The 21,958-nt window shown below is 38.5% G+C and overlaps 1 protein-coding gene across 1 annotated transcript in view; it reads right to left on the bottom strand.

The window, feature by feature from the left end:
- Positions 1 to 21,958, bottom strand: part of MAP3K15 (mitogen-activated protein kinase kinase kinase 15) — a 97,218-nt gene that overhangs the window by 50,540 nt on the left and 24,720 nt on the right. The window contains exons 2-7 of the mRNA XM_032226197.1: positions 20,107 to 20,246; positions 18,831 to 18,854; positions 12,241 to 12,434; positions 10,624 to 10,792; positions 9,937 to 10,043; positions 6,051 to 6,221 (exon numbers count right to left, since the gene is read on the bottom strand). Coding sequence (XP_032082088.1) covers positions 6,051 to 6,221; positions 9,937 to 10,043; positions 10,624 to 10,792; positions 12,241 to 12,434; positions 18,831 to 18,854; positions 20,107 to 20,246 — 805 coding nt within the window. The remainder of the gene's footprint in view (positions 1 to 6,050; positions 6,222 to 9,936; positions 10,044 to 10,623; positions 10,793 to 12,240; positions 12,435 to 18,830; positions 18,855 to 20,106; positions 20,247 to 21,958) is intronic.

Below are 21,958 nucleotides of genomic sequence, written 5' to 3'. Positions count from 1 at the left end.
ACGGAAGGAATAAAGAGAAAAAAATATTGTATTTCAACATCATTAAAGTTTCGTTAGACTTCATGAGAAGTCTTTCCATCATACAATGGAGAATTTTATGCTTAGGATCTGATGATGTGTATCAGTTTAAATGACTTCAAAAGCTATATGTCAGATATGATAATAGTGACTCAAAATTTTAGTTTCTCAAACAATCCTAGGTTGCCTTTCCTTGTTCTTGGAAGCTGGTTGGCCATTGCTAATAAGAAAACGTGCTTTCATTAAATTCAGAGGGCCTTCATTTTGATTTTATCTGCATATATTCTCTTATTATTTATTCATTTTTTATGAGATAGGCTACTACAGGTAGTCTTGACTTACGACCATAATTGAGCCCAAAATTTATGTTGTTAAGAGACATTTGTTAAGCGAGTTTTGCCCCATTATATGACTTTTCTTGCCAAATTTGCAAGTGAGTCACTGACGTTCTTAAGTTAGTAACAGGGTTATTAAGTGAATCTGGCTTCCCCATTGACTTTACTTGTCAGAAGATCACAATTAGTAACCATATGACCTCAGCACATTGCATCCATCATAAATATGAGACAGTTGCCAAGTGTCTGAATTTTGATCATGTGACTGCAGGCCCATAGCCAGTGACCAATGGTCTGAGAAGAAACTTTGCGGCACTCGGAGGCCGGTTGAAATGCAACAAAAAGTAATTCAGAGCGACGGAAGGCAGCCGTGTGTTTGATGTACTTACATATCACTCTACGAACATCAAGCATATGCTACTTTTTCTCCTTGGGATGTCTGGGGTGTGGACAAAAATCTGGAAGTACGACCTCCTGGGCCCGGTGAAACCAAGAGTTGATTTTGGGTATAAATGCTGGGTCCAAATGGAAGATCACTCTGTCAGGCTGAATCAAACACAAGTCCTCGCAAATTGACAGAGCTGCCAATTTGGAAATTCACCGTGCAGACGTGATGGCAATCAAAAAGGCTGTCTTAAATGTCAAATGTTTGAGGCTGGCCGAACGGAGGGGCTCAAAGGGCGGGGCAATGAGAGTCCATAACACTACATTGAGATCCCATGAGGGGTACCTGTGAACAACTGGAGGCCTTGGGTTGGTTGTGCCCCATAGGAAACTGCAGATGATGGGATGACGCCCAAGGGAAGAGTGGTCGTCTACCGTCAAAATCGTGGACAAGGCCGCCACCTGCCGTCTAAGAGTGTTAGGGGCTAGGCCCTGGTCAAGTCCGTCTGGTAAGAAGTCCAAGATCTGGGAAATCGTAGCCGTAGTAGCCTCAGCCTCGTGCTCTTTGCACCAGTTGTCAAAGGCCTTCCACGTCACGTCATATATTCTGGTTGTAGAAGGCCGCCTGGACACCTGAATGGTTTGAATGACCTTGGTGGAAAGGCTACCCCTACTTAGGAGATTCCTTTCAAGTGCAGATGGCTAGTTGTAGGCACTGGGGCTCTGGATGTTGAAGCGCCCCCTGGCTGAGAGAAACCTCATGCCGGGGAATCCGCCAAGGAGGGTTGATGGAGAGACTCACCAGGTCGGCGAACCAGGTCCTTCTGGGCCAGTAGGGAGACATGAGCAGAATTTCCACTTCCTCTAACAGAATTTTCCAAATCACCCTGGGAAGAAGAGGCAATGGGGGGAAGGCGTACATCAGACCCAGTGGCCACGGAGTGGAGAGCTTGCAGGGCGTGGAACCTGGAGAAGAACCTGGGGAGGCGTGTGTTCTCTGGGGAGGCGAACAGCTCGACCAGAGGACGGCTGAACCTCTGAGACAACTGGTGGAACAGATCTGGGTGCAGGCGCCACTCGAGTGATTGACTGTGGCCCTGCTCAGACAGACCGCCTGGATGTTGTGGACCCTGGAGATGTGCTCCACTTGGATCGAGCACAGGTGTTTTTTGGCCCATCTTCCCAGGTGCTCTGATTCTGCCATCAGGGACCTGGAATGGGTGCCCCTTGGCGGTTTATGTGCGCCTTTGTGGCCACATTTTCCATTAGGATTCTCATGTGACGCCCCTTGATGTGGTCTTGAAAGTGAACAAGTGTGAGCCACACTGCTCTCAGTTCTAACCAGTTGATGCTGTGGGACGCTTCAGGTGGTGACCATCTGCCCTGTGCAATCTGGTTGTGGTGATGAGTGCCCCAGCCAAATAGACTGGCGTCTGTTGTGATGGTGAGAAGATCTGGCTCTTTGAAGAGGGTGCCCTTCACCAGCGTGGGGGACAACCACCACTGGAGAAACTGACGTACCTTCGGAGAGACTCGAATCAGCTGTTGAGAGTTGCTCATGTTGGCCCTCTGGTAGGGCAGGAGGAGCCATTGTAGGTGTCGCAAATGAAGGCGCGCCCAAGGAACTATTGACAGGCACGAAATCATCTTGCCGAGGAGTTGTGATAGCTGCACCACTGTTGCCTGTGACGAGTGTAGTACCTGCAACACCTGGCTTCTGATACTTGCCAAGCGCTCTGGAGATAGGGAGACCTGGCAGCTGGTGGTGTCAATGAAGGTGTTCAGGTGCTGCAGTCTGGTGGTTGGATGCAGGTGACTCTTTTCTCTGTTGATGGAGAACCTATGATGTTGGAGGGTTCGCAGAGTGTGCTGCAGGTCTTGTACCGCTTGTTGCCGTGACGATGATTGGATGAGGACATCGTCCAGGTAGCAATGCAGGCGCACTGGGCGAGATCTCAGAAAAGCTGCCACCGCAGCGAGGATCTTGGTAAAGGTTCAAGGCGCCGAGGACAGGCCGAATGTCAGAGCCCTGTACTGGTAGTGGCAGCCTGCATAAAAGAATCTCAGGAACCTGCAGTGAGCTTTGCAAATGGGAATGTGGCGGTAGGCCTCCCTGAGATCTATGGATGTTAAGCTTGATGCAACCCAGAATTGACTGAAGGGACTGCATCTTGAACCTCCGGTATGCTATGTGATGATTTAACTTTTTTAGGTCGAGAATCCCCCTCCACCCCCCGGAGTTCTTTGGGACAAGGAAGAGTATTGAATAAAACCCTGTCCCTTCCTGACCTGGTGGAACCGGTTCTATGGCATCTATGCCTCTGAGGTGAAGGATCTCCTGTTCCATGAGAGCCTTCTTGACTGGACAGGAGGGGGTTGGACACTGAATGAAGTGTCGGGGAGGTGGAGAAATTAATTTTAATGTTAGACCTATGCGTATCGTCTGAAGGACCCACTGGTCCGACGAGATCTGCTCCCATTGGGTGTGGAACAGCTGTAGACACCCTCCTATGGTGGTCACTTATAGCGTCTGAAGGGTCTGGAATTGGACCCTCTGCAATAGGGACGTTTGGAGAAGGACCGTTGACGGTTCCTGTCATGAAAGGGCTGACTGCCCTGAGACCTATCTGTGCCCTGAGAGTATGGATGTTGGAAGGAACTGGAGGTAGATGGTTGCTCCGAGTTCCAAAAGGGCTGCCTCCTATAGGTCTGTGAATCCTTATGATCAGATTTTTTGTTGACTGAAGGCATAACCTTATTTTTGTCCTTGTTTTCAACCAGGGAAGGATCTAGGGCCTCCCCAAAAAGCTTGCCGCCCTTAAAGGGAGCCGAGGCAATCTTCCTTGGATCGCATATCTGCGTTACAATATCTGAGCCATAAGAGGAGCCTGGTGGTGACATTAGAAGCCAGGGATCTAGAATCAAATTTGGCAGTGTTCAGGGTAGCGTCAGCCGTGTACTCTGTTGCTGCGATAATTTTGTTGACATCCTGTTTCAATTTGGTATCCTCTGCCAGAAGCTTGGCTAGGAGCTGTCTCAGCCAGAGTAGCACTACCCTGGACAGGAAGGATGCAGAAGCACAAGTTTTAATGGCCCAAGCTGCCGCCTGATGACTCTTGTGGTAGGCGTTCTCGGCCCTTTTGTCCTCCGCCTTGAGCCCTTCCAATAGTTCAGGGGGGAGCACTGAGTTGGAAGTGCGCGCCACCACAGGCACGTCCATGGGAGGCAATTTCAGTAAGTCATCTAGACTTGGGTCAACCGTGTACAATTTCTTGTCATTACTACTAGGGGTGGCAAGGGTGCCTGGCTGCGCCCTTTGTTTTTGCACCACTTTAAGAAATAACTTTGGAACTGGCACAATTTCCTGAATAAGTTCTGGCTCCTCAAAGAGTCCCTCGCTGAGGTCCTCCGGAGCAGGAGGAGTCGGAGCTTGGGTGCTAGTACCCAAGCGGGTCGAGGCTTTGGCCTTGTTCAGAATAGTTTTGAAATTAGTATACTTGAACAAGCCAGAAAAGGCCAGCTTGTCAGGAACAGCAGCCTCATCCCCTGAGAATTCTGGTTCTACCCACGGACCAAGGTCCTCCTCCCAGTCAGAATCCTTACTGGCCAAGGAAGAATGTGATGACCGAGGGGGCTGGGCCTGAGTCACTTCTTTTGAAGGTCCCAGTGTCAGGAGTTGGCGTGGTTTGCACGGGCGCTTGGCCCGTTGCAACATGCCGGCCTCTATCCCTTGGGAAATGGCTATGGCAATGACATCCTGCATTTCTACAGAAAGATTGGGTCCCCTATCTTCCAGTGGGCAAGCTCCGAGTGGGGGCTGAAAGACCGGTTGTTAGGGTGCAAGGGTTCACACTGTGACCGGCTCCTCCTCCAGATCAGACTGACATGCAAATAGGTCTGCTCGATCGGCCATAGAAGGCCCAGGGGAGCCTGCCAATTCCTGGCCTTCGTCCTAACATTGGAAGATCCTGACCAGGTTGAAACCCAGGCAAGTGATCCCCAGGGGAAGCAGGCCTGGCTGTTTGGGCCTGTAATTGAGCCCTAGAAAATTGCTTCTCTAAGGCCTTCTGGCGTCTGATGACATCTCTGTCTAGACCCAAACTCTGCTTAGTCCCCTGCCTAGAGTAAGGCTTGCTTGCTCTGATGGCCTCCCTGGCTGCCTTGCCAGCCTGTCTGGTACTGGCCCTGCTGGTTGAAGGACCAACCTGCTGCTCCTCAGGGGCCCCTTCTGCCATGATTAAATGTGGGGATGTAAGGCCTGAAAGGAAACTTTCCCCCACTCACCACCTCAGACAAACAGCCTTAGCGCTCTGGTGCAGAGGCACTGAAGGCAAGGGCAAGCAAAGCTCAGCAGTTCTTTGATTCTGAAGGAGAATGGTGCGAGCTCCAAGCTCCCAGCACTCACGCAGGTCAATTAATGTGGGGTGTAACCACGTGGGCCACCAACCTCCGCTGCCGCCCTCAGTGTGATGGAGGAGCTGTGAGTAGGCAAACCTGCCGGAAGTCCGGACAGGAAGGCTTCTAGCGGCAACCTGCAAGAGACAGGCAATCAGGCTGCTGTAGCTGCTTTTCGCAGCAAAAGTAGGTCAACAAAATGGTGGGTGGAACTTTTACCCTCTCAAAATGGCCACTGCCATGTGCGACCCTCTCAAAATGTCTGCCGCCATGTTTGACACTCTCAAAATGGCAGCCGCCATGTGTGACCCTCTCAAAATAGCCACCGCCATGTGCAATGCTCTCAAAATGGCCACTGCCATGTGTGACCCTCTCAAAATGGCCACCGGAATCTGGCTCACTCAGAAGAACGGTCAGCAGCAACGGAGGGCTCAGTGGGGATATAATCGCAGCAGGATCACTGCGATCGCGCTGGCATTGGCACTCCGACCCATGCACCTTCCCCAACAACTGCCTGCAGCCTCAAGGCGCCCGAGCAAACCCAGAACATGGGTGAGGCTTAAATTGGTGAGAACCAGGGAATTAAATTCAAGGGAGACTCACCAAGCCTGCTCCAATAATCAGGAAGTAGAATAGAATCTTTTTGAAGTAAATAGACAATTAGAGAGTCCAAGCAGTCAATTAGGAATGAAGAGAAACTGGAAGCAGGTCCACTGGGCTTAGCTGAATTGAAAAAATCTGAAGAATAGCCAGCACCAGAGGCGTGGCTTAAAATTTCAATTCAGTCCTGGGCAGATTGGCTGTATTTAACCATACTTGGACTCTCCAGAGCAGCACCCAGGAAAATATGGAATTCACTAGTAGAATACTCTTCTTTTCTATTTTTATACTGGTACTGAACCATTCAACGCTTCTTACCATTCAATGGCTTTGTCTCGACTACTATTGTCTTTATAGTCCGAATCAAGGAATATGTCTTTATAAATTCTCCCACATAGGCAAAACATATCTGGTGCTGGATGATCACATGTCTGTAAGACCTGGAGCATCACTTGCAGTGCCTTTTCCCGGTCACCCATGATATTCCTTCTAAAATTCAGACAAAAACATGATTTAATTACACATATTCACAAACCACATAGGATGACAAACTTTTTGTTCCTAACAATATTATGTAATTATATTACCCCAATATAATTTATATAGTCTTCTGCAGTAGAACGAATAAGGATTCTTGTAGCAATTTAAAGACCTTTATTAGATTTGTAAATAATGTTCTACTCCATCACAGCTTTCTACTAAAAATAGTTCATGCAATAATAAATTTGATCGGCTTAAGGTATCATCAGACTCCGTGTTCTTCTACACAAATCAATCAATAATTTCCCTCTAGCATTTTTTCAGATTTACATATCTTCTAGAAATAGAATACAAAACCTATGGAATCTAAAGTGACCTTAGACAGCTCTTTTCCTCTTTCTATGAATGGGGTTTTCTTCCAGTATCAGTATCTGAAAGGTGTTTTGGAGTGCCAAATGGGCGTTTGAAAGATAAAGTTACTGTAAGATATTGCAGAGGTGCTACTTTCTATGTATTCTGAAGCACTTTCTGCAGACTGAATCTAAGGTGCAGCAAAGTCCTAATATTCATTTTGTGCAGCTGTCCTTAATGAAATAAATTCAATGTGTTGTTGAAGAAAAAGGTGATTTGAAAACATTAAATATCTCAGATGTTTGGCTTGTAAAAATAGATGATACAACTGTAAAACAATAGCAAAACCTTTCAACGTGATGTGACAAAGAAGTTTCATTGGTACTACTTTTTCAGGATCCAGATTTTTAAAAATGCATGTTAATATACTGTACATAAATATCCTTTCACTGTTTACATAAAGATAACACATTCATGTAAAGAAGAAAAAATGCAATTGGCAAACATTCTGCAGTTTAAAAGATCTTTTACAAAGACTGTTAAAATGTTACTAACCAAATATTGTTAATGTATAATAGAAAGAAAGTTGAACATTGCCAGATCTATAAATAATTCAAGTATCCAGTAAAGTCAATGCATAAACTTCATGATTTAAGGGATTCTGTAAGAGTAATAAACAGCTGGCTTATTAGTTTACCAATTAATGCTTTTCATAACATGCATTGAATCTTTGAACAGCAAGCACACTTTCAGTTGTTAGCTCAATTGTTAAAGAATATGATAAAATTGATGCATGGATCAGATCAAGATCTTGTAAATGAGATTTTCCAAATCATCCCTCTTTTCTGCAAGATACAAAAATGTATCCTTTAGAACAAAGATTGAAACTGGGTTAGGTAAAAGAAGAGAAGTAACAATATTCTCTAAAGTTTGGAATCAACAAAAAACTGGAAAAGTCCAGGGAATGAAGCAGAAGATATTTGCCACAATATTTTGCAAATTAATGATACTTTAAAAGCTGATACAGAAGGCTGTATAATTACTTTATATTGTTATATATGTTTTGTGTTTTGTTTTGTTTTTCTTGTGTTTTTCTTTCTGTTTTTAAAGATCAAAACATTCAATAATTTTTTAAAAAAATAATAATGATACTCATGATTCAGCAAGGAACTGATCTAGTGCTTATCAATAATGAATATTTTGAGCAGATTGACTATAGTTTCCAAGACCCCTATAACTACAGTAATTTGCTTTAGATAAATGGCTTAGGTAGTTCAAATGGCATATCCTCAAAGATATGTCTTTCAGTGGTGGGATTCAAGTAATTTTACAACCGGTTCTCTGCCCTAATGATTTCTTCCAACAACCAATTTTTCAAACTGCTCAGAAAGTTATCAATCGGTTCTCCAGAAGTGGTGCAAACTGGCTGAATCTCACCACTACTCCATAGTTATTATAAGCACCTTTTTTTGCTCAGTATATACTGTAGCAAATTATAGTTTTCTTCTATCCTGAGCATAAGTCCTAAGCATAGAGAATCTTGAAAGAAAGCCAGACTCATCTTCAAAAAGATGGAATAGCATGATGTTGATTCTGGCCTAATTCAGTGCAATTCAGGTACAGTGGTTGTGTATATACATTAAAATAGAAACACATAAATATAAAAAGACATTTTGGTGTAGTGGCTAAGGTAATGAACTAGAAACCAAGAGACCATGAATTTGGGTCCTTTCTTAGACATGAAAACCAGTTAGGAAACTTTGAACCAATTGCTTGCTCTTTCAGCCAACTGAATGTAACTGGGTTATTGTGGGCAGTTGTGCCATTCTGTATTGTGCAATATAAAGGTGGAATATAAATACAATATTTATTCGTTTGTTTGTTTATTTGATTTTTATAGTCACTCATCTCAACAAGTGACTCTGGATGGCACCACAAATATGTAAATAAAACAGAAATAATATCAATGTTCAAAAATATTGAATTATTTGAAGTACCTCAACATTTCACAATCTGACTTTCAAGACACTATCAAAAATGATCGCAATATTCTTAAATAGTCATTTTTAATATTGAAAATAAAAAGAAATTTGCATTACTGCTGAGAAATGTATTCAATAGTATAATGTATGCAAATCTATTTTACTATTAGTTCTAAGCAACTTATTCATTACAGTAAACTACCGTATTTTTCAGAGTATAAGACACACTGGAGTATAAGACACACCTTAGTTTTTGGGGAGGAAAAAAGGAGAAAAATATGCCTACTAGGTATTCATTTTTATTCCCATAACACCAGAAAAGCAAGCAAACATAATAGTATAATAAAACAACACTTTTGCCACTTTTTTTCTTTCCCCAGGCGGCAAGGGGAAACTCTTAATAAGCTCAACTAGATGTCTGGGCATTCAGCCAAAAGCACTTCAGCTATTAAAAATGTAACAAAGCTGAATCAACAAACCAGCCCAGCATTTGCCTGAAGGAAACCATTGAGAAAACTCAGATAGCCGATAGGAAAAATCCTTACCTTGCCCTTAAAGGGATTATCCCCCAAAAATAGAAATCACTAGTCATAGGAACTCTCTGCCTTGCCCTTGAGAGGATTATCTCCCAAAAATAGAAACTAGACAAAAGAAGTACCTCTTAAGGCAGTCTTCAAATCTTTCATTGTTGGCTTCTCCCAGCTGGAACAACAGGCAATTTTTCCAACAGTATGCTGCAGTAAAAATATTCAAAGCTTTTTCTCAGCCCTAATGAGGTGCTAACGAGCGAAGCAACTTGTTAGCACCTCATTAGGGCTGAAAAAAAGCTTCCAAAAAGCTTTTCAGCCTCTTTCAGGAGGAAAAAGTGTGTCTTATACTCCAAAAAATACGGTATGCTATACATTTGATTTTTATCAGTCTCCGAAACTGAACCCCAATCTAATAGTGTCCAAGGACTGTTTTCAATGTAGAATTAGTGAAAGTTTATGAGAAATGGCTGGAAATATATTAAAAAAGCCAGTTAAACTGAATAAAATGGGGTCAGAAAATGATTTTGTTCTTTAAGTAAAATTATGGCATGAAAATTAAAAATTAACTAATTGGGAGGATGTTGCCCGCTATTAGCAAAAATCTTGTAAAATGATTATATCTTTCTGAAAATAACATCACTTTTCAAAAAATACAGCCACATCATTTGCATAATGGCATAGTTATATAAAGGACAGCAGTGTTTGTGCAAGTCCATTGTACTAAGATCCAGTAAATTTGAAATTTCACTCCATGAAACTTTAACTGTAAAGCTATTTTAAAGATATCTATGGTAGTTCACTAATTGCATAAAATATCTATTTATCAAAAATTAAACTAAAGTGCATAAAATTTAAGCTTACCTATTCAGTGCAAAGGCATAGTGAAATTTGATATTGTGCTGATCTGCCAAATCACAAGTTGGGAGCATTTCCAATGTTTCCACTAGTTTCACCATAGCATCATAATCCTAGCAGTAGCAAAGGATAATAACATATTTATAAACAAAACTCATGCATCATACATTTCTCCTTTTCCTACTTTGCAAATATGGCCATGACCAACAACTCCTAAAAAAATTATGGTGCTTGACAACTGACAGAAAGATGCTCTTTGCTTACAGGGAACAACTATATAACTCTGAATTGGCCAGGATTTAGGAATGCTATCTTGATTAGAATTTATCCTTGCTTTTGATAAAAAGTCATTGGTGTGACTCTTCTAGATGGATGGTCTTCTTTCAAGTATTAATCTATTTGTAACCAACTGAAAGTCAGAAGTGAAAATTTAAAAGTAGCCTTATAGATAATATATTTGTAAGGGCAGTAGATATGCAGTAATATACTGAAGGTCATTCAGATTGCATAACAACTGTTTATGTGATTCATTTCCTCAACTTCAATTTAAGGCTGATGAATATGATAAACAAAATATTGCAGGAAAAGCATTTTTGAACTTAAAATAGATGTTCTTAAAGGGGAAAAATTAAGATCAGAAACATCCATTCCATAAATGGGTAAATTCTGCATTTTCAGGTAAAAGTAACATACCTGGATATCTCTATAGGATAGGAGTAAATTGATCACAATGTCAGAAGTCAGGACTTCAGTATTATCCATACGAAGTTTAATCCTAGCCAGTTCTTTTGCAAGTTCTTCTCCTTGATATTTATCTCTAGCTTTTCTGATGTCATTTAACAGACTTTCCTTATAATGCGTACTAAGGAATTAAGCACAATAGGAATACAAATTTATTTAACAATTGTCTGGCATATTGAAGTACAAAACATTGAAACCATAGGCTCTGGTTTCTCTGCAGGATGTTTACATCTTAATTCAATTTACATAACTGCCCATTTCAGCAAGTTATTGGTGAGTATCTTCTGAACAGAAATAAGGAATGTTAGGAATGGAGAGATCCTATGTTTCTATCCCATTATAATAAAAACCCAGTTCAAAATTCAAACTAAGCATGGAAATCTACAACCCTGTCTTCTTGCTATCTTGACTAGTCAAGACAATAAACAAAATCAAAGCAAAACAACATAGGTTGAAAATTAAGATTAAAATTAGCAATAAAGTAAATACTAAAATCATGAAACAGTTCAAATTATAGTGAGGAAGTCTTTATAGTTTTACTAAATAATGAGAGAATGAGACTCCCAAAGGGGCTTCCAAAGAATCTCCATAGACAGAACGAGACACACAAAATTAACATGGCAGAAACAGAGAAAAAGACTTTCTTATCTGATAAAACAACAAGTATCTAACAGGAAAACAGAAGTGGGGTATCTCTTCAAAAAATCCTATTGATTTTAACACTCAATCAGGTCCATGAACAGGATAATGGTCCCTTACATGATTAGGTCCTAGTCCATTTAGTGCATTAAAAGTTTAGATCAATTTCTTAAGGTATGCCTAGTAGGTAGCCAGCAATATGTATACAGGTAGCCCTCGACTTACAACAGTTCATTTAATGTCAGTGTGAAGTTACGACACTGAAAAAAGTGACTTATGGCCATTTTATACACTTATAATTGATCCAGCATCTCCAGGGTCATATGATCAAAAATCAGCTGCTTAGCAATTGCTTAGCAACTGGGATATATTTATGATGGTTGTATTGTTATGAGATCATGCGGTGATCTTTTGTGACCTTCTAATGAGCAACGTCAATGGCGAAGCAACATTCATGACAACTGTGTTACTTACTTAACTTCAGTGATTCACTTAACTATGGTAAGAAAGGTCTCAAAAAGGGGCAAAATTCACTTAACAACATTCTCACTTAGCAACAGAGTTTTTGGGCTCAATTGTGGTTGTAAATGGAGGACTATCTGTATTCTTGGTATATTTTGTTTAAAAAAACATTTTAATGTAACTTTTCTTCTGAAAATTACATTATGAAAATACTTTAATCTTTTATACATTCCTTCCAATGAGGAACAAGAAAGGGCTTGCACAAACTCTGGATCTGCAAGTAGGATGAACTTGTCTCTAGCCCTGATTCTATCCCAGAAAGTACAGAAGTTTCATTTATTGTAGCACACCAATGCATTAAGCAGAGAAATATTGTGATTGCAGAACATCCTGGAGCTTTGTTTTAAAGGAAAAAAATAGAAAAAGAAATTAATAAATTAATAAAACCATTAAAGAGTCATAGATTACCAGGAAGTGATATGGATATCCTTGAGAAGGCTGATAAACTTGTCCATTAGTGGAACACAGAGTGGTCCTAAGATGGTATCCCAATTAGGTTGGATGTACTCAGATACTCTCCGCTGGACATCACTTTCACAACAAAAACAATTATCACATGATGATACAGTGTATGGAATGAAATGATAGTTGCCACTTGAAGCCTGAAGAAGACAATGAATTAAAATATTGCATGTTAAAAAGAAAGCTCAACAAAGATACAGAAATACAATTTTAAAAGTTTATCTGAAATTTATGCAAAATACAATCAGCTTTCATCCTTATAACAAAAGACCATATAAAAAGACATAAATGCCTACGTGGGAAAATTCCACAATTTTAAATTTAGTTTTGTAAACATGGATTTAATAAGGCCTTAATTTAGTCTACAATGTCAAATATTTCCTCTACAGTTACTGCAAAGGAAGAGGAAATCTATGATAATTTTATAGGAATCTATATAGTCTTTAAATTGAGATCTTTACTCTTCTAAATTCAATGAAGATAATATACAAGTGAAGCTTCTCATATAGTTAGCTCTAAAGCAGGAGTCCCCAATCCCTAGGCCATGGAAGGGGTGGACAAGTGCATGCACACCCACATTTACATGAGCAACAGACAGACGCAGGTGCTTCATGAGTGGCATGCGCAGTATACACCCCTCATTCAAATGGAACTGCACCTGTGCACAGAACCATCCTCTCTCCCTCCCACCATTCTCCAAAGCTGAAAGGTTTGGGAACTCTGCTCTAAAGTGGTATGAAAAATCATGCACAATGTAGAGCCCTATTCAATACCGTGTTTCCCAAAAATACAACCTGTCCTGAAACTAAAGCCTTGCCACATATTTTGGGTGGGCAAAAATATTACCACCCCCCCAAAAAATAAGCCCCCTGGACAACCCACCCTCTTTGGCCAGGCAGAGCATTGCTCGCTGACCTAGCGGTATCCCGAAGGGACCAAGCCATGGTATCGAAGTGGGAGGCAAAGGCATTCGTGTTGCTTGGTGCTTTCGGGGTACCACTAGGTCGGTCAGCGGTGCTGTGCCCAGCTGAAGGGGGGATTGCCAGGCAACTGTTCTCTTGCGAGCTGGCTCCCGAAGAGCCGGGCACAGCCTCAGGGTTGAATGGCTGTGTTGTGCTGTCGCAGCAGCAACACAGCAGCCATGAGGTGACCATGCTCGCAAGCAGCTGCCCGGCAATCCCCCTTTCCAGCCGGGCACAGCGCCGCTGACCGACCTAGCGATACCCAGAAGGCACCAAGCAACGTGAACGCCTGTTCACTACCCTCCGCCTCCCGCGGCTCGCGCCTTCGGAATGCCCCTAGGTGAGTGAATGGGGCTCTGCATGACTGGAGAGGGGGGTTGTGCGAGCGGCTTTTCCGACTCTAGGGGGCAGTGTTCATCTCCATTTCAAAGCTGAAAAGCCAGCGCTGTCCGAAGACATCTCCATGGTCATGTGGCCAGCATGACTAAACGCCGAAAGCACACAGAAAGCTGTTACCTTTCCACCAAAGGTGTTTCCTATTTTTCTACTTGCATTTTTTTACAGGTTGGCAGGATCTGGGACAAGTAATGAGAGCTCACTCCATTACGCGGTGCTAGGGATTTGAACTTTTGAATTGCTGACCTTTCTGATCAACAAGCTCAGCGTCTTAGCCACTGAGCTACTGCATCCCTCTACTTACCAATTGGCAGTTTATACTATATGTGTACAAAACCTCAAATCAATAAAACAATGAGGTTTTTCCCTGCCTATTTAACTCTGATGCCTACAAAAATGTTTTCTATACTTAACATTGCATATACTTAAGAAAGAATTTGAGAAGTGTTAAAAGGACAAGTGCCAAGAAGGAAAAATGAAAAGAAAGTAGTGCCACAGAAGACCTATTAGAAACAAACCTCCATAGATGTGTACCTCACATGAAAATATCATATGTCTGACTTTGGATTTTTACTTAAGCAGATGACCCATTTAGGGCTGTTATAACTGAAGATGGGCAAGTTGAAACAAGTTTAAAAATCTTTGTCCTAAGTAAATGAAAGGAGATCTATAGAATCTTTTTTTATAAACATCTTTCTCCAATATGTGTACAGCAGCTGTATGGATTGTAAACAGAAAACAATTGTATTCCACACACCAAAGTAGATGTTAACTTTAAAGAATGGATACATTACATTTGGTAAAATAAATAACACTGCTTATCAGATATATTGTTTGTGGGATCATGTTCAATTCTTCAATTTACTAGCAACATTAAGGGCCAAGGAGAAGAATTTCCATTCTAAATAAAAATATTTTGGTTTAATCTAAGAGTACTGGAAGATTGATGTGTGGTTAAAATAGGCTCTTTTTCATATTAGTTGTAATTCTGGAATAATGCTAATTTGAGAATGTTGACACTATGGACTCTTTCTATCTCACAGCATCTGCAATTACAGAAACAGGATATTGGTTCTCACGATTGCTACCCTAAAAGCACTGATGGCAAAGACTGGTAAAATAACACTGCTATTTCAAGAGCACAAAGAGTTAAAACAGAACAATTTTTAAAATGTTTAAGAAGTGATTATTTTAAAACTAGGACAGAGAAGCAAGCATATTGCAACATTTATAAAAGGTAAACAGAGAAAAGAGTGATACGTACTTTGCCCATTATACTACCACTATGGTATTCTGGAGGTAGCTGTACTTGAAGAAAAGATTTATGGTTGGCAGCCTATTCCAAATTGTAATGGAAGAAGAGAAGGATTCAGATTTTAAAAACAAGACACATGGAAAAGGAAAGAAATGTTAACAAAAAAAGGAAAACAGCAAAGTATATATGTTTGTGTGTCAGTATGCTTGCCATGTACATGTACAATACAAAGGTTAATGGAATGTATAATTACAAACATTCCTTAGGAAGCAAGAATATTAATTGATAACAATTACACTTAATTTTTCATGCTGAGATATGTCTATGGAGATTCTCAATCATCCAGGTCATGGTGAAACCCAAGGGGCTTTTCAAAAGGCAACTGGACTTTCTTGTTTCTATCAGTTTCTTCTATCTATCAGTTCAGTTCAGTTCCTGAACTGAAGAATCTTCTTGGATGAGAAATGAAACGTTTTCAAGGGAAAAAAACCAAGAAGTCCAGTTGGCTTTTGAAAAGCACCTTTGGATCATGCTAGGATATTTCTTTAAAATCCATTAGGCTAAGTATTTTAATATTTTTATAAAAATCGTTTGGAATGGGCATTCACCAATTCAGACTTCTTCAAACTTCAGAATTGAGCACAGGATATTGCAAACCTTCATTATATGCAAGGCCAGTTCTGGTTTGGAAAAATAAATTCTGGGACATAAGAAGTTGCTGATAGGTCAATCTTTCTTTAATGCTGTACATTAGTAACTTTTCATTTTAATTGTTTATTTTATAGGAATAAAGGAGGATAAAATTTCATTTCAATATTAAATTAGTCTTTTAAAAAAGCAGTAGTAATGAACCTTGATTTTTATTGTAAGATAAAGCTTAATTTCATAATAGTATGAAATTAACTGAGCATCCAATTCTCCATTCTTTTGATTTACTACTGAATTACAATCATTTTTACTACATGACAATTGCATATATCTGCCAATTCAACACACAGTCAGACACACATACCTGAATCAAAAATTTCAAATACCATAACTGTATAAAGCTAATATATGAAGTTCCACAGACATAATTAAGAACAATAATTATCACAACAATAATTATTTGATACTGAACATGTCATTTACTAATAAAAGTTGCTGTTCTGGGAATTCTTAGGGAAAAACACTGACCTTTACCTTCTTGGGAAAGGAAATTATTTGAGTACTCTGGGAAGAGAAGTGAGGAGAACTCTTCCTAGCCAAATTAGTATTGCTCACTGTGATATTATGGTGACTCCACTAATATATTGTAATACACTAGATTTGTATGTGGTTTTTTTGCATTTATCAAGCCATCAATCATTTCCTACTTTCAACCAACCAACCAACCAACCAACCAACCAACCAACCAACCAACCAACCAACCAACCAACCAACCATACATACATACATACATACATACCAGGGGTGGGTTTCAAAATGTTTTACTACCTATTCTGTGGGTGTGGCCTATTTTGTGGGCGTGGTGGGCATGGCCAACTTGTAAAATGTGATGAAGCTCACTTAACAATGCTCTTGCTTAGCAACCAAAATTTTGGACTCAATTATAGTCATAAGTCAAGGAATAACTCTGCCTTCCTCTGCATGGCAGCCTTGTCTTAGTAAACACCTTCTCCTTTCTGGCAATTTTCCTCCTTCCTTCCTTCCTTCCTTCCTTCCTTCCTTCCTTCCTTCCTTCCTTCCTTCCTTCCTTCCTTCCTTTCTCCCAGAAAAGGAAAAATCAAGCTGCTAACAAAGAAACCTGTCTGAGGATTATTTCACATTCCTGCCAGATAAAGATAACGAGATAATGAGTCTATAGAAAGTTTAGCTCCATTCACACAAGCAGGGAATCATCCAAACACAAAGCCCATATTGCACAAACCCAAAACTTCAAAAACATAGAACCATATAAGAATCCTTCCTTTTATCCAGTTTGTTGTTCAGTTGACCCAGAAACAAACTGCTGAATGTCACTTTGCAAACCTCCTTCTGTGCAGCTTTTCAATTTAAAGCAGGAGTCTCCAAAATTTGCAACATTCAACTCCCAGAATTCCACAGCCAGGCACACTCAGTTTGGGGATTCAGATTGTTTTTCTCCTTTGCTGAATCTCCCGGCTGAAAAGTGAGTTTTGTTCTAACACCTCCCTCTTTCTTTCTTTTTCTCTTTCTTTCTCCCTTCCCTTCCTCCCTCCCCCTCCCTCTTTCTTTTACTTTTTAAAGGCTTTTTTCCCTTGCCTGAACCAGCAGGAAAAAAGTTTTTTTTTTAAAAAGCTTCTAACGAAGCTTCTGGCAGGAGAACTACCATTACTACCGGTCCAGTCCGGTCCTCTGATACATACATACCTACCTACCTACCTACCTTCCTACCTAAATATTAAGCATATTGGAAATTAAATGCCCAGTACCAAACTGAACATCAATTAATTGAAATGAAATTTAGCTTTTACCTTGATCTCTGCTATTTCTTTGTCCTGTCCAACTTACATTTTGAATACTCTTTGTATTCAGATTTTTACACTCATACCTATCTATCACAAACTATTTACATTATTACTTGTCTACGAAGTCACACTAGTTTAGTTATTTTTAATCAGTTAATCGCTTGCTTTAGTTTTATTTACTTTTCCCAAAAATGCACTTTTGTTTTAATGCACTTTTTGTATCTGATTTTTTTAAAAAAAACATGTAAACCATTTATTCTAATGCCACTTACAAATTATAATCCCTCAACTAAATTTAATATCTATTATATATAACACATAGCATGTATGTACACACATACACACACATGCATGTATGTACAAGTAATCCTTGATTTACAACAGTTTGTCTAGTGACTTTGAAGTTACAAAAGCAATGAAAAAAGTGAGTTATAACTGTATTGCACTTACAACTATTGTACCATCCCCAGTCATGTGATCAAAATTCAAATGCTTGGCAACTGACTTATATTTATGATGGTTGCAGTGTCCCAGGGTCATGTGATAACCTTTTGCAACCTTCTGACAAGCAAAGTCAATGGAGAAGCCAGATTCACTTAACAACCATGTTACTAATTTAAGAACTGCAATGATTCACTTAACAAATGTGGCAAGAAAAGTTGTAAAATGGGGCAAAACTCAGTTAACAAATTCCTCTCTTAGCAACATACATTGTGGGCTCAATTGTTATCGTAAGTTGAGGACTCCCCGTATCGTAAGTTGAGGACTCCCTTAACAAAGTTTAAAGAAGTTTAACAAGTATTTGACACTGCCTGACTTCTATTTTTTTTCAGTTTCAAATCAAAGAATTGGACCTACAGCTACTGCTGGATAGGGAAATGAAAATGGAAATGTTTCTCTTTGCTCTGCATCAGTTATTTTTAACATTTAGCCTCTTTATCCCTCCCCACTAGAATCTGAAGAAGTGGAATAAATAATTATAAAGATCTGCTTTACTTTGATGAGACATTGTCAACAAAATAAAGGGAGAAATTATGTTGTTTTGAAATGAAATCAATATGTACAAATTGTGGAAATACTGGAAATCACTGAACACCTCCCCAATGCATTAAATATTAAATTATTTTACATTATAAATATTTTTTTTCTGGAAAAATACAATATAAATGTATCACTTAGGTAAGCTCACACACCTTGCCATGAGGAATTATGGAACAATTATTTAAGTGGAATAACGAGATTTGAACACAGGAAGAATTGATCAATGTGAAGAAACTTCAATTAAACAAAGCTACTTTTAATTTATTAAAGATAGCAGGACCGAAAAACAGCAGAACAACATCCATTCTTCAGTACATATTTGAATTTACAGTTCTCATGTTGAAAATTCTCTCAATTCCCTATTGTGTAGTATTCCCAATGTACATTTTAAAAGATAGAAGTCTGTATACTTACTGTGTTTTTCTGAGATACCATGTCCTGAAAAACAAAACATGCAATCTTACGTAAGTATAACAAATACTGCCTTTAAAAAACAATGATTCTCCTGGTTTGAAGACTGAAAATCTTTAAATATGTGAATTTTACTATTGGATAAAGGTATTGCTAGCCTTTTAATGAAATGGATAAGAATGTAGCATATCAATTTGGCTTAAATGAAGATGAAGTGTAATTCTTAAATTAAGCTAATAATCTTTTACTCCGCGCAATATTCATTTATAAAAAAATTCTCTTCAACTCTGGAATTTTATTTGAATGTAGAATGTAGGAATACAACGTAGGAATACAATAACTCAGAAATGGGAATTTTTAAAAAAACCAGAAGTTAACATTATCAGGTGTTTTTTTTTGTTAATCTGATTACATCATTTAAATTATATTTATCTATCATCGCTTATATCTTTTCATCTAATCTGGAATGTTTTTACTCATAACTGTATGTTATTTTTAATGTACATTTTGTTATTTCTCACAAGGAGGCATATAAAACCCTTTATCCATATATGGTGGTATTACTGTAATGTCCCAAAATATAGAAAAGTGACATAGTAGAATGAAACAGATTTTGCAGTTTGTAATTTATTTATTTATTAATCAAATTTATATCATCACCCATTCAGAGGAAGTGACGCTGGGCAGCATACAACAATGCAATTTCATTTCAACCAGAGATATTCATTTCAAATTTCACCAAACCTCCCGCAAATTCACTGAATTAGTACTATATAAATTAACAAATGCAGGGGATTTTTATTGGAATATATTCTTAGTATACCTTCTTTGGGAGAAAAACTAATTAAATAATGGAAGTAAATTTTGATGTAAAGCCTAACTTTATATATAAAAAGTAAGTCTGATATGTACATAATTTATCATTCTTGCACTGTAATGTTATATAGTGTTATGGCTATGTATGAGATTTGGGTTTTTTGCCATATAAAATAAACTTGAATTATAATGTATAATTATAATTTAGCTCTAATTTTTAGTATTAATTTTATTTATTGTTTTACTGTTTATAATTTATTACTGATATGTATTGAATTATCCAAGTATATTCAATGCAAAATTCAATAGGGATAACTATATGTACCTTATCTTTTGTTTTATTATAAAATAAATGTTAAAAAAAATTAAACATATTTTTAAAAAGACACATCTAAATTTACTGCAATTGATTATAGTCCAATATTTTTAAATCTTTTAATGTAACAACAGAATAAAAACTTACCTTCAGTGACTGAGCAGTATCAGCATCCATATCATGGTAAAGTATAACATTATTGGCCATGTCAAAGCTTTCACGTACCCCAAGGTGGTAGAAGAGGGAGGGTTGTCTGGAAAAATCACTCATATCCACAACTGCAACATCTATAATAAAATCATGGAATAAAACTTGGGGAAAGTGTATGGTGTTATTTCTAAAGTTCTGAATTCTGAGACTAAAACAATTTGTCAGTGAGACAAACAAGAGTTTTCACGCCTTTTGGCAAAAAGAAAGATTAAAATAACATGAAATAATTTCTAAACAAACTCCTGGACCTCCAATATAAACATGTATGGCTAGAGATTTCGTGTGTGTGTGTGTGTGTGTGTGTGTGTGTGTGTGTGTGTGTGTGTGAATAACGAAGAGTGTGGCATCTGAATATTGTTAGTTTTGATACATAATAAGTGGTAATAATAATACTCACACAATTATATTATAAATATTAAAATGGAAGTAATTAACAAGTTAATATTTGCTCCATGTATATAATCCTTCATCATTTAATTTTTCAATATTTTAATACACAATACACAATAACAATACTAATAACAATAGTGATATTATTTAAATATACGTAGTAAAATCATCTTTCAACTTCTAATCTTTACACCTTCATATTAACTTTAAAATATTTAATATGAATATGCATAATAATATTTTCCCTTCTAGTTTCTATCTCCATTCTAATTCTTAATAGAACAAATCTTACATTAGGAAGTATTTTATTTCTATCCATCTCTTGCCCATTTTAGTATTTCAATTCTTGTTGACCTTTTGACATGTCTCCCATACTTCTCCCTTGGGATTTTGTATCTCCATGCATCATTCATATTTGATCTAAGTATTTCATCTGTCTCTACCTTTCGCTGCCAATCCTTCAATATGTCTATCAGTGACTCTATTCTCACTTCAGGAATGTCTTTCTGATTATCCAGTTCTATTTTTTAATCTCTTAATCTATAACCTGTCTGGTCTTTTTCATAAGTTTTAATTATCTCTTTCTTCTTATCTTCTTGTTTCATTTGTTGTTTTATCTGCTCTAGCCTTTTCTCTGTTCTTTCTATTTTCACCTCTATTTCCTGGGTTTCTTGTTCATTTTTCATTGATATTTGCTGAGAGCTTGTTTGTCTCATAAGTATATCATATATCAAAGAGGTGGTATTCAGCAGGTTCTGACCAGTTCTGGAGAACTGGTAGCAGAAATTTTTAGTAGTTTGGAGAACTGGTAAATACCACTTCTGACTGGCCCCTCCCCCATCTATCCCCTGCCTCCTGAGTTCCAACTGATCGGGAGGAAATGGGGATTTTGCGGTATCCTTCCCCTGGAGTGGGGTGGGGGGAATGGAGATTTTACAGTATCCTTCCTCTGCCATGCCCACCAAGCCACGCTCACAGAACTGGTAGTAAAAAAAAAATTGAATCCCTCTACTGATGTATCAGATCCATTATCTCCCTGTGGTTCCTTGTTATAGTTTCATGCATACTTTGAAACATAAATAACATTTATTTTTGAAAAAAAATATTTATCCCTGTTGAAGCATTTTGCCTTATTTTAATGGATCAAAAAGTTACTCAATAATCTACCAAAATCTCAAAATCTCAGTTCTCTGTAACACCAAAAAGCCAATATTGGAACAGTTTACTCAGTCCCAAAATTATTCCTCAGGATACACAATATTTATAGTTCTTTATAGTTATCAACAACCCAGTTTACTCCTTCTAGTTCTAATTTTTTAAAAAAATTCTTCTTTTGCCTCTTAAGGTGACCAGACGTCCCGCTTTTGGCGGGACAGTCATGATTTTTAATAATTTGTCC

The sequence above is a fragment of the Thamnophis elegans genome, chromosome 11 (assembly GCF_009769535.1).
Source record: "Thamnophis elegans isolate rThaEle1 chromosome 11, rThaEle1.pri, whole genome shotgun sequence".
In the NCBI taxonomy this organism is placed as follows: domain Eukaryota; kingdom Metazoa; phylum Chordata; class Lepidosauria; order Squamata; family Colubridae; genus Thamnophis; species Thamnophis elegans.
Note: the sequence above shows the minus strand (reverse complement) of the source record. Positions and strands in the feature narration are given on the sequence as shown.